General features: G+C 38.6%; 1 protein-coding gene across 2 annotated transcripts in view; it reads left to right on the top strand.

Annotated features, from left to right (window-relative positions):
* The window catches only part of LOC122930430 (rap1 GTPase-activating protein 2-like), a 135062-nt gene that overhangs the window by 51270 nt on the left and 70204 nt on the right, over positions 1 to 13588 (top strand). For both annotated transcript variants that reach the window (XM_044283834.1, XM_044283833.1), the window contains exon 9: positions 13280 to 13380. In XM_044283834.1, the coding sequence (XP_044139769.1) occupies positions 13280 to 13380 (101 nt within the window). The remainder of the gene's footprint in view (positions 1 to 13279; positions 13381 to 13588) is intronic.

Here is a 13588-nt window from a genome sequence, read left to right as displayed (position 1 = left end):
AATCAGTCATGTTAATGCTCCGTGTCTCTGCTGTCTAGAGCGCGGCTTGGCTGTCTTTCAGGCAGCGGATTCCACGCAAGGCATCCGCTCATGTGAAACAGCCCTTACTTTTGGGTAACACTGTCCTGTTCCAATCTCTTCTTTAGTACTAAATATACGGTGTCTGCACTTTGCTGTAAAGCCCCTTTACACATGAATTTGGTAAAACATTTTTTGCCACAAAAACTCTAGGTAGTTTTATGCATGTAATATGCTTTTTTATGGATTTTTAGTGTTGTTGCTCTCTTCACACATGTGTGTGAACACAAAAAAAACACACACCAATTGAAAAAATGTCACTATGAAAAAAAAAAGTTTCCTACATTTCAAAATTCTCATATACTTTCAGCTGACATCTGAAGTTGCTAGTTCTGCCTCAAAAAAAAAAATGAAAAAAAAAATTGTATTAATTAAGCGGATTGTCCATTTTGATACTTTTTTTCCATTACACCATTTGCCGTATTGGAAAAATATTTTTCTATTTTATTAGTACGGGAGTTTTCCGGCGAGGTGATGCCCATAATGTTTATATTTTTTATTTATGTATTTTTTATTTTATTTTAAGGAAAGTGGGATGATTTAAATTTTTCTATTTTTTATATTATTTTACTCTTTTTTTTTTTTGTAGCCTCTTTAGAAGACTACCATGTTCACTACTTTTTTTATTGAATATTATCATATTGCAAATAGCAGTATAGTGATATGTGAATTGCAGATTTCTTATGTTGGCCTACCAACTGCTGGCCAACATAGAAAATGCGGCTCTAATACGCTCTAATAGAATGAATTACCGGCATCCCCAATCGCCGCACAGGGATGCTGGTATTAACCCAGAAGCACTCTCTTCCAGGTTTTTCACTAACACTTGATCACGGCATCTAAAGGCTGTAATGACCGCGATCGGCATTATTGCTGGTCGTGGTCATTAACCACGGGCCTCTGCTGCTTGAAACGGCAGAGACCGGCTGGCAATGTTGCCTGCTGCACGCGCAAGCGGGCGCTATGTTTAAAAATTGCTCCAGCTTACATTACCGACGCTGGTAGTGAAAGAGTTAAACCCTCAATTCACCAGCATAAAGCAAATACATATACTTAAAGGGGTTTTCTGGGAATCAAACATTGAAGGGGTTTTCCAGTTTGCATCAGTATGCTTTAAAATAATAATTTATGAAGGTAGCTGTAATTTTGTACTGTATTTCTCTTACCTTTATTGCTCCTTTCTCCCGTTTTGGGCTGTCCATGCAGCTCTTTCTTCTTCCCTGTACTGTTCTGTCCATGGTTGTGTCAAAGCAGCAGCGGGGGCAATGATAGTGGAGGGTCTAAGTAAGTAGCTGGAGGGGCTATATACAGTATATAGTCCAAATTGAAGGAAGGTGTACATGAGGTAAGATAGATACCACATGAATATACTAGTTAAAAACATAGTAATTCTGGAAAATTCCTTTAATGCAACACCCAATGTAGGTATATAAGCTGGTTGCTATTATATAGCTTCTACGTGAGTGCAAGAAGAAAACTTGGAGGTATGGAGAAGTTTCTTCTTTAGCTACTAAACATACGGTAAACTGTGCACCTCAGATACATTATGTGCTGCTCATGAAAAGTATATCTGTCGGCACAGAGGGTGCACAGTGGACAGGAGCTTTGTGCTGCACATTCATTTTTCTGATGAGTTGTTTTAATTATTTTATATACATTTGTATTTATGTATTTATTTTTATATACTGCTTTTTATATACATTTGTATTTATTTTTTATTTATTTGCTGTTATTTTACTGGATTGGGGGCAGCGAGGAAAACGTGCGCTGTACCTCCTCTGTATTTCTCTCTATGTCGGTCAGTGATCTATATGTCCTTGTACTGATCACTGTTATTAGTGCTGTAGGGAAATGCTAGGAAAACAAACCTTTTGTCTGCTAGAATCCTCTTGCCTAGTGAAAAATAAAATCTATACTCATGATGAACAGATTTAACATGCTGTATTGTTCGTACAGTTTTAAATAACACATTGGTAAATGTTGCTGCGTGTAATGTAAAATATGTGTCAATGCTCGCATGCAAATTCAAAGGATTTCACAATCAATGTGACACATGCAGGAGATAATCGTAAGATCAATACATGGCGCGACTTGGCCTTCAGAACAATTATTTGCAGCTATTAAAAGCTAAAGCTGTCACCTAATCTGCAAAGATTGATGGTAAGACGTATGTGTAACTACTTTATTCATGACATATGGCGAACAAGTACATTTCCCCTACTTCATTTACAGTCCAAGAAGCATCTGCTCTAGCTGCAGGCAAAGATAAGTATTACTGACGGAGTAATACAAATACAGGCAGGGTGTGCTGTGATCAGCGCTTACCTGGTAATACCTTACAGCAGCACAATGTCGTTCTGCAGGTCTGAACTTTTTCATTTGTTAATCCTTGTGTATGTCTATATGGAAAACACAGCGGGTACCTACAGCCAACACCAACCTGTGGCTCTCTCCAACTGTTTCTAAACTACAACTCTCTGCGTGCCCTTACAGTCTCCAACCCAGAAAGCTAGGAGACTACTGAACTATAATATACATTAGCTTTAGGTGAACATCCACTAAAATATATAAGCTCTCTTTAGCACCTAAAGGGGTTGTCTCACTTCGGCAAATGGCATTTTTTATGTAGAGAAAGTTAACACTAAGCACTTACTAATGTATTGTGATTGTCCATATTGCTTCCTTTGCTGGCTGGATTAATTTTTCCATCACATTACACACTGCTCATTTCCATGGTTACGACAATCTAGCAGCGGTGGTCGCGCTTGCACAATATAGAAAAAAGCACCAGCCTATGTGAGTTCCCATAGTCCCGGCCACCAGAGAGGCCTATACTTTTTCCTATAGTGTTAAAGCACGGCCACCGCAGATGGATTGTCATAACCATGGAAACGACCAGTGTATAATGTGATGGAAAAATGAATCCAACCAGCAAAGGAGACAATATGGACAATCACAATACATTAGTAAGTGCCTTGTATTAACTTTCCCTACATGATAAATGCCACTTGCTGAAGTGAGACAACCCCTTTAAGTTTAAATGGAGGGTCTAAAAAATTGATATGAGATAAATAGAGCTCAAAGTCATCGGCTCAAGAGTATCATAACCACTGTGGTTGGTCAAGGGACAATGATCATTATTGCTCGGGGACACAGACTGCCCAGCAGGCATGGGGCTATTTTCTTACACCAATAATAAGAATTATTAAGAAGTACATTGATTCACTCTCCAAGGTGCTGAAACATATTTGGGTAACCTGCGGTCCATTTGCTAGCTTCTAAGACATCTTCTATAATACAGTAAATGCTTTTACCATACCCTGCCTTATCTAAGTATATCTACCTATGACTATGTATCCTAAGCAGTTAACAACAATGTTTGACATATGAGAAAAGTTGCTCGCCAAATTTGAAAACGGGAGAGAAAAGTGGGCATGGTGTCCAAAGACACGTAGGCAAAACCATGCAACTGTTATCAGGCATGGGGGAGAGGGGGCTGAACTGCTTTTTCTGTTCTATATCCATACATAGTATGATGGAATCTGCAATAGATGCCCCTGATGGAGCCTGCGACCAAAGTGTGAACGGATCCTAAATTGGCCTCCTATAAAAATGGCCATAATGTTATTGAGAAAAAAGAAAGTTTTAGTGTGAGCCTCAAGAAGAACCAAAATGACCAGGTGTGATTACAGTCTCTGTACAATGCTGTGGAATATGTTGTCTCTGAGGACAGGACAGCTCTACAGTGAGCAGGACTTTCGGTTCCGCAAAATGCAGAATGCAGACAGTCGGTATCCATGTTTTGCAGATCCGCAAATAGGAATAATTGTTGGATTCTTAAATTGTTAAACCGGAAAAACATAATAAAACGGATAATTCATTCACTGAGCAGTTAATTGCCACCTCACAATTTAAACTCATCAATCAGATTCTCTATTACCCAGGCTTATTTAAAGCAATGTAGTTTGAGACATTACAAAGTACAGGATTTATATAATGTAAAGAGACCATTGCACATGAAATCTCTAAAATAACAGTTAGTCATTGTTAGATAAGGTGAACCTCAAGGCTAGGGCTCCATGGCATCAAGGTAAAATTGTGGAATTGCAAAGGAATGCTGAGAAGTTCCTGGCTTTGCCCCCTTCCAGTTGGAATTGAAAAATGAATTTAGTACCATATGAAAGCTTGATATCTTGTTATGTAACTGTGCAAATATCAGATGTTTACAATTGTTATAATATTTTTAATTTCAGGTAGAAGCTGAGATGGCAGAGGCACAAGGAAGTTTCACGTCTGTAGAGTTACGGGTCGTCATAAAGTTTTTGTTTCTCCATGGAAAGGATATTGAAACTGAGGACACTTCTCCCCTAGTGTTTGTGACATCTCAGTGTGAATGTCCTTTGCAGACTTTCCCTGGAGAAACAAAAACTTCATGACAGCCCGTAAATCAACAGACGTGAAACTTCCTTGTGCCTCTGCCATCTCAGGTTCTACCTGAAATTAAGCCCTTCCTGACCAGCGGCGTAATAGTACAGCGCAACGGGATGTGACTTGACACCCAACGGTGTACTATTACGGCTCGCTGATCGGGAGGATGCAGGAGCTGCACCCGCCCGTTCCCCTGGCCGGACCCCTGCTGTATGCGCCGGCATTTGTGAAAACACTGATGCCGGCGCATTAACCTCTTCTATGCCGCGGTCAGCACTGACCGCAACATAGAAGGGGTTTACTGCGGGTGAGGGAGCCCATCGGGTACCTGCGCTGCTGTGGCGGGGACCCGATGGGTGAAAAGGCAGCCCAATGACGTGCAGAGGCTACCCAATGCCTTGCACGGCATCGGGACCTGCCTTCTACGGGTGTCTAGGACATCCAGCCTCAGGCTGGGTCTCCTAGGCAACCTGTTAGTGTATTACTCTGTGTAATACACTAACAGGCAATTATGTATTGTAATGCATTGCAGAGGGGATCAGACCCCCAAAAGTTAAAGTCAGAAATAAAGTTTAAAAAAAACAAAAAAACACATATTAGGTATCACCACATCTGTAACGGCTGGCTCTATAAATATATCACATGATCCACCCCGTCCAATAAACACCATAAAAAATTTTTTTTAAATGTGTCAAAAACGCTATTTTTGTCACCTTACATCACAAAAAGTGCAACACCAAGCAATCAAAAAGGCGTTTGTCCCACAAAATGATAACAATAAAAACGTCACCTCATCCCGCAAAAAATGAGCCCCTACATAAGAAAATCACAAAAAAAAACTATAGCTCTCAGAACATGAGACACTAAAGCATATTTTTTTTGTTTCAAATATGATATTATTGTTTTAAAGTGAAATATACAGATTAGGTATCGCGGTGTCTGTAACAACCAGCTCTATAAATATATCACATGACCTAACCCCTCAGGTGAATACCGTAAAAAATTAAAAGTAAAAACTGTATAAAAATTTTTGGGTCACCTTACATCACAAAAATTGCAACACCAAGCAATCAAAAAGGCATATGCCCCCCCAAAAAAGTACCAATCAAACCGTAACCTCATCCCGCAAAAAATAAGACCCTCCCGGAAGGGGCCATTTTAGATTTAGTATTCACAAATGGGAGTTTGGTATATGATATTACTGTAGGGGAAAGCTTGGGATCTAGTGATCACCAGTCAGTGTGGTTTACTATAAGTACAGTGACTGAGTCACACCACACAAAAACAAAAGTTTTAGATTTTAGAAAAACTGACTTTTCTAGAATTAGATTAGTGGTATACGAGTCCCTATCAGATTGGAACAGTTTCATTGGAGTCCAGGAGAAATGGGACTACTTAAAAGAGGCACTATTGAAGGCAATAGAAAATTGCATTAGGCTTGTCAGTAAAAGCTAAAAAAGGAAGAGACCACTGTGGTACTCAGCAGAAGTGGCCAAAATCATTAAAAACAAAAAGATAGCATTTAGGAATTATAAAAAAAAAAAAACGAGTATGACAGGCTAATTTACAAGATTAGGCAGAGAGAGGCCAAACAAGTTATAAGAGCTTCTAAAGCACAGGCAGAAGAGAAATTAGCTCAGTCGGGGAAAAAAGGCGATAAGGCATTCTTCAGATACATAAATGAAAAAAGGAAACTAAAAACAAAAGAAGGAAGGTATATGGAAGAAGATAAAGAACTAGCTGACTGCCTCAATTAATACTTCTGTTCAGTCTTTACGAAGGAAAATGAAGAAAAAGGACCTCAGTTAGGAAAGAAGACTAATGAATCTTTTGATGCATGTGTCTTTACAGAGGAAGAGGTTCTAATTCAGCTGTCTAAAATCAATACAAATAAGTCACAGGGGCCTGATGGGATACACCCAAAGCTATTAAAAGAGCTCAGCGGTGAACTAGCAAAACCATTAACAGATTTATTTAACTAATCACTGGCAACAGGAGTCGTCCCAGAAGATTGGAAATTAGCAAATGTTGTGCCCATTCACAAGAAAGGTAGTAGGGAGGAATCGGGCAACTATAGGCCAGTAAGCCTGACATCAATAGTGGGGAAATTAATGGAAACCATACTTAAGGAGAGGATTGTGGAACATCTAAAATCCCATGGATTGAAAGATGAAAAACAACATGGGTTTACTTTAGGGAGATCATGTCAAACTAATCTTATTGATTTTTTTGATTGGGTGACAATAGATGGCGGAGGTGCAGTAGACATTGCTTATCTAGACTTCAGTAAGGCTTTCGTTACTGTCCCACACAGAAGGGTTATCAATAAAGTGCAGCCATTGGGCTTGGACTCCCATATTGTTGAATGGATTAGGCAGTGGCTGAGGGACAGGCAACAGAGGGTTGTAGTCAATGGAGTATATTCAGACCAAGGCCTTGTTACAAGTGGGGTACCTCAGGGATCTGTTCTGGGACCCATATTGTTTAATATCTTTATCAGCGAAATTGCAGAAGGCCTTGATGGTAAGGTGTGTCTTTTTGCTGATGACACAAAGATTTGTAACAGGGTTGATGTTCCTGGAGGGATACACCAAATGGAAAAGGATTTAGGAAAACTAGAGGAATGGTCAAAAATCTGGCAACTAAAATTTAATGTGGATAAGTGCAAAATAATGCACCTGGGGCGTAAAAACCCAGGAGCAGAATATAAAATCTGTGATACAGTCCTAACCTCAGTATCTGAGAAAAGGGATTTAGGGGTCATTATTTCAGAAGACTTAAAGGTAGACAGACAATGTCATAGAGCAGCAGGAAATGCTAGCAGAATGCTTGGGTGTATAGGGAGAGGCATTACTAGTAGAAAGAGGGAGGTGCTCATGCCACTCTACAGAGCACTAGTGAGACCTCATTTGAAGTATTGTGCTCAGTACTGGAGACCATATCTCCAGAAGGATATTGATACTTTGGAGAGAGTTCAGAGAAGAGCTACTAAACTGGTACATGGATTGCAGGATAAAACTTACCAGGAAAGATTAAAGGACCTTAACATGTATAGCTTGGAAGAAAGACGAGACAGAGGGGATATGAAAGAAACTTTTAAATACATAAAGGGAATCAACAAGGTGAAAGAGGAGAGAATATTTAAAAGAAGAAAAACTGCTACAAGAGGACATAGTTTTAAATTAGCGGGGCAAAGGTTTAAAAGTAATATCAGGAAGTATTACTTTACTGAGAGAGTAGTGGATGCATGGAATAGCCTTCCTGCAGAAGTGGTAGCTGCAAATACAGTGAAGGAGTTTAAGCATGCATGGGATAGGCATAAGGCCATCCTTCATATAAGATAGGGCCAGGGGCTATCCATAGTACTTAGTATATTGGGCAGACTAGATGGGCCAAATGGTTCTTATCTGCCGACACATTCTATGTTTCTATGTTTCTACATAAGACAATAGGTCAAAAAATAAAAAAGCTATCACTCTCAGACAATGGAGACACTAAAATATGATTTTTTTTTGCTTCAAAACTGCTATTATTGTGCTAAAGTTAAATAAATAAAAAAGTAGACATATTAGGTATTGCTGCATCCATATCAACCTGCTATATAAAATTACCACATGACCTAACCCCTCAGACGAAAACTGTAAAAAATAAATAAAAAAAACAGTGCCCCAAAATTTTTTTTGTTACCCTACATCACAAAAATTGCAACACCTAGCGATCAAATAGGTGTATGTCCCCCAAAATAGTACCAATAAAACCATCACCTCATCCTGCAAAAAAGGAGATCCTACATAAGACAATCGGTCAAAAAATAAAAAAGCTATGGCTCTGAGACTATGGATACACTAAAACATCTTTTTTTGGTTTCCAAAATGCTATTATTGTGTAAAAAATTAAATAAATAAGAAAAAGTATACATATTAGGTAATGCCATGTCCGTAACGATTTGTTCTATAAAAATATTACATGACTTAACCTCTCAGGTGAACGCTGGAAAAATAAATAAATAAAAACTGTGCCAAAATTACAAATTTGTTGGTCACCTTGCCCCATAAAGTGTAATAATGAATGATCAAAAATTCATATGTACCCAAAAATGGTACCAATAAAAATTTCAACTCTTCCTGCAAAAAACGAGCCCCTGCACAAGACAATTGGCAGAAAAATAAAACAAATATGGCGTTCAGAAAATGGAGACACAAAAACATACCTTTTTTTCCAAAAATGCTTTATTATGTAAAACGGAAACAAACAAACAAAGTAGACATATTTGATATCATTGCGTCCATAACAACCTGCTGTATAAAAATAGCACATGATCTAACCTGTCAGATGAATGTGGTAAAAAATTAAAAAAAAACTTAAAACCAGTCCAGCAAAATCTGCCTTCCTAAAACCATATGGTGTTCCTTTCCTTTTGTGCCCTACTGTGTACCCTTACATCAGTTTCCGACCACATGTGGGGTGTTTATGTAAGCCGCAGAATCAGGGTAATAAATATTGAGGTTTGTTTTGCTGTTAACCCTCGATGTGTTAATTGAAATGTAATCTCTATTTTCCTTTAGTTCTTGTGGAACACCTAAAGGGTTAACAAAGTTTTTAAAATCAGTTTTGAATAGCTAGAGGGGTGTAGTTTCTACAATGGGGTCATTTATGGGGGATTTCCACTATGTAAGCCCCACAAAGTGCCGTCAGACCTGAACTGGTCCCTAAAAAGTGGGTTTTTGAAATTTTCTTAAAAATGTTAAGAATTGCTTCTAAAATTCTAACGTCCTAAATTCATGACATTTACAAAATGATGCCAACATAAAGTAGACATATGGGGAATGTTTAAGTAATAAATATTTTATTAGGTATCACTTTCTGTTTTAAAAGCAGAGAAATTGAAAATTTGAAAATTGCTAAATGTTCAACATTTTTGGTAAATTGGGGATTTTTTCATAAATAAAGGTGAAATATATTGACTCAAACTTATGACTATTATGAAGTACAATGTATCACGAGAAAACAGTCTCAGAATGGCTTGGATAAATAAGAGTGTTCCAAAGTTATTACCACATAAAGTGATACATATCGGATTTGCAAAAAAATGGCCTGGGCAGGAAGGTGAAAACTGGCCCGGGGTAGAAAGGGTTCACAATAGTTATAACAATCGTAAACATCTGATATTTGCACAGTTACATAACAAGATATCAAGCTTTCATATGGTACCAAATTCAATTTTCTATTCCAACTGGACAAAGCCATGAACTTCTCAGCATCCCTTGTAAATAGGGAATTACTGACATTAATTCCATTGGATGAGAATAATAGAATGCTTTATCCAGCCCTACACCAAACTTCTCTGTCTTTCAGTTCTCCAAAATCTCAAGAAATTCTGATTCTAACAAATCAGAATTTTGGGGAAAATTTCGATCTAATTTTAATTCTAAGGCATCAAATAGCTCACCTCTATTGCAAACATATCTCAGAAGGTCTACAGTTGGGAATAACTACTTTCGATCTGCTGAGGGAGTATTTTATTATACATGGAGCAGGGCCATAGTAACCACTGTTGCAACACATAGCTCCAGCACTTCTGCTAGTTTTGGTCACTTCCCCACATGGAACAAGTCATCCCCCATTGGGTCTGTAAAAAAGGGGCATAGACAATCAGAAAAGACTTGAGCCACTTTTTGGTAACATACAAGACATTTTCAGGATGCTATTTTGTGCTTTCTGCATCCTCCTTTGTTACAAAGTAATCTAGAAAAAATACTTCCGTTCAACAATTTCCAAAGAACAGATTATTCCTGTGTCTGAAACATTGTACTATGAAGCCATGTCTGTAATGAAAATGTTGTAATTAGGGAAGGAGTTCAGAACATGAAAGACAGGGAGGAATGAATCCACTAATTTGTCAGAGAAAATCCTGACAGGCATCTTAATTAACTTACCGTATTTTGTGCCTCTCCATGGTGCCAGTGCTGTGTAGATGCAAGTACGGGTACTTATATAGTTGGAATAATGTGATATGGAAGGAGGGAGCAACAGAATACAAATGATCGAATAGCCACTCAGCCGTCATATTCTCCGTAATGCCAATTCATTCTGTCTCTGTATATACACACACATATATATACTGTATAGCATATTATGTGATGGTCTACAGTGAATGGACATTTGGAAATTCCCAAAGTAGATTCTGCAGTAGGTTAAGTTAAAAACACATTCCATATATACATTAAACTCAATAATAAAACAGTATGCAGTAATCTCATAAGCTCCATCTAGTGGCAGCTGAAGGTAGCCAGACTTAGATGTCCAACAAACATAACATAATTAATCAGCACAAACTTTAGACCTATAAAACATCCTATTTTATAAAGGTAAAAAAAATAACATTCAACAGTATAAATTATTTTACTTTACCATGTTATAAAAGTCCATACCCTCTATAATAAAGTTGTATCACAACAGTGCATGTTGCTTCTGGACAACAATGTCTAGGTGCGGAGCTGGTGCATGCAGAATGTGGAGTAGGCTCTCATCTAGAATTGATGGTTGATACTTAGTGGCATGTTTGTACATAAATGAATACTATTTAATGTAGAGATTTACCTCTTTCCATCAGACCAGCAGTTCTCTGGTGTTGTTGAGCTTTAGTAATTCCCTCTCTATGAGAAAAAAATTCCTTCTTCCCTCTGTGGAGGTCCAACTCTGTTTTCAGCAAATGCTTTAGGTGGCAATACTAAGAGAATGAGGAGCATTGCTATTCAAAATAGCTTATCCTATCCTTGATACGGTGGGCACATGGTGTACTCACATGAAACCCAACCTAGAAGGGGTAGAAAACACAAACCTCATGCAGGTATTGGTAAAACTTGGGACTGCAGGTTTTGCAAAACATTATGAACAATCACTGAACTTTTGGGTTATGTGGATGTACAGTGCTATACTAAATCTTATTTAAAGGGAATCTGTCCCTATTTATTTTTTTTATATAATAGAGGGCAGCATAAACTGGTGACAGAGATCCTCAGTAAAAGTCTGGGGCACATTTTGGACCAGTTGTTCTTTTAAAATCCCTGGTGAGAAATTCCAGCATAAGTTATGTGATGGCTTCCTGATGGTCTATCGAGATCTTTAGCTGTGCTGGTCCTCCAACAGAATATTGACAGCTCTCTTTGCAAACTTTGGTAGAGGAGAGTCAAGAACTCATGGACAAGTGTCGGACCGGGGTGCCTGAGGCCCACCAGCACACTTTATTCTGAGAGCCCACTGTAAAGTTACGTGCAAATATTACCTGCTCACACCGAGGCAGCTACAAGATGGTCATGGGACCCCCTGTATTGACTTTTAGAGGGCAGGTCCTTGGGGAAAGAGAATAATGACTGGCCTGTCTCTGTGCCAATAAGTCATCTCAGCGACCAGATGCATCTATAATAATAAACTGGGTACTTTGTTAAATGATCTCCCCGTTTCTTAATATGAACATAGGCTGGGTGAGGTGCTGTACACTGCTTATCTATATGTTGAGCAATCAGTGCCATGTGCCTTTTGTGCAGTGGGTGATGAACTAGGGGCCCATCTTGCTCAGGGGCCAACCAGGAGATTCACCTGTTCCCCTGTTGGCCAGTTCAAGCCTGCTCATTTGTGCAGAGGGTGGTGAACTAGTTGCCCATCTTGCTGAGGGGCCCACCAGGGGATTCACCTGTTTCTCTGTGGGTTAGTCCAAGCCTGCTCATGGACATTGGGATTACGGTGCTTGCCTTTCACTGGAGCTGCTCAACAGGAATATTAATAAAATGAAAGCAAGGAAACCAGTATTTCAATGAGGGTCACTGTCATCAGCCATTAAAACGTATAAGCTATCAGTGGCATTGGTGATAAATTATAGATTGATGGACTCTGACTTTTGGGATTCCCACTGATTGCTAGAATGGGGGACTCCCACATCAGTGGTGGATAGAAGTTATATAAAGTTATATGCGCATATGCACACTGCTTCTCCATTCTGCACCTTCCATAGTATTACATGGAACAGCAGTGCACACTCCTGGCTACTACGTTATACAGTTCTTCACCACCATGGACTATCTGGTAGGGGAGATTATGGGGGCACTAGTGTTTGGAAAATTATTTATTTATTTTTCACCTATCCCTTGAAAGGGAACACCTTTTTTTATCTGAATTATTTCCAATACACACATATATATACTTTATTAAAGAGGACCTGCCACCATTACTGGCATGTCTGTTTTAGTAAATAATTAACATGAAATGACAATTTTATACTACCATTCCATAGACTCTACTTCTGCTGCTCCCCTGGCATTCCTTTTAGAAATGTATGAGTAAATGCATTAACAACTGGATGTCACTATTCCACCTTTTCAGATGGGTGTGCCCCTTCACATTCTGACACTAGTAGAACTGATTTGGACATTACCAAAGCATGAGGGGCTCACTGCACCCACTACCACCACCACCACCCAATTAATTCATAGATTTTTTTAAAGGAATAACAAAGGAACGGCACAAAATTCTAAGGAAAGATGTTCCAGAATTGTAATTTCATGGGGAATACAATTAAAAGACTGAGAGCTGACAGGACTTCTTTAAGATAGTTCATTACCTTCCACATTGAAGGAACTTTTATATATTGAGCCAACAGGCTAGAATAAGGTCATGTATTTCTTCCGACATGTAGCACTAGAATGCCAGTCTTACATTTAACAGTAATCCATGCTTTTCCAGAGGTCTTACACAATCCAACTTGGGTTCTTTGCAGACACTAGAAGAGGAACTTTTTGGCAATAATGAAGAAAGTCCTGCCTTTAGAGAGTTCTTGAGCTTACTTGGAGATACTGTCTTGCTTCAAGACTTCAAAGGGTGAGTCACAAAGATTAAAAAGGACAGATTGGATCTAAATACACAATTGTCTTGATTGCAATGGAACAGAAAATATTAGCAATGGTTTAAAGTGATATGTAATGGGTTGAAAATCAATATTTAGTGTCTTGACATTGAAAAGATCTGCTGATTACATTTTTTTCTTAGGGAGTTATGGTCTTTCTGTTGTCAGATTTGATTGCCCATT

This window comes from Bufo gargarizans, chromosome 3, assembly GCF_014858855.1.
Source record: "Bufo gargarizans isolate SCDJY-AF-19 chromosome 3, ASM1485885v1, whole genome shotgun sequence".
In the NCBI taxonomy this organism is placed as follows: domain Eukaryota; kingdom Metazoa; phylum Chordata; class Amphibia; order Anura; family Bufonidae; genus Bufo; species Bufo gargarizans.
Note: the sequence above shows the minus strand (reverse complement) of the source record. Positions and strands in the feature narration are given on the sequence as shown.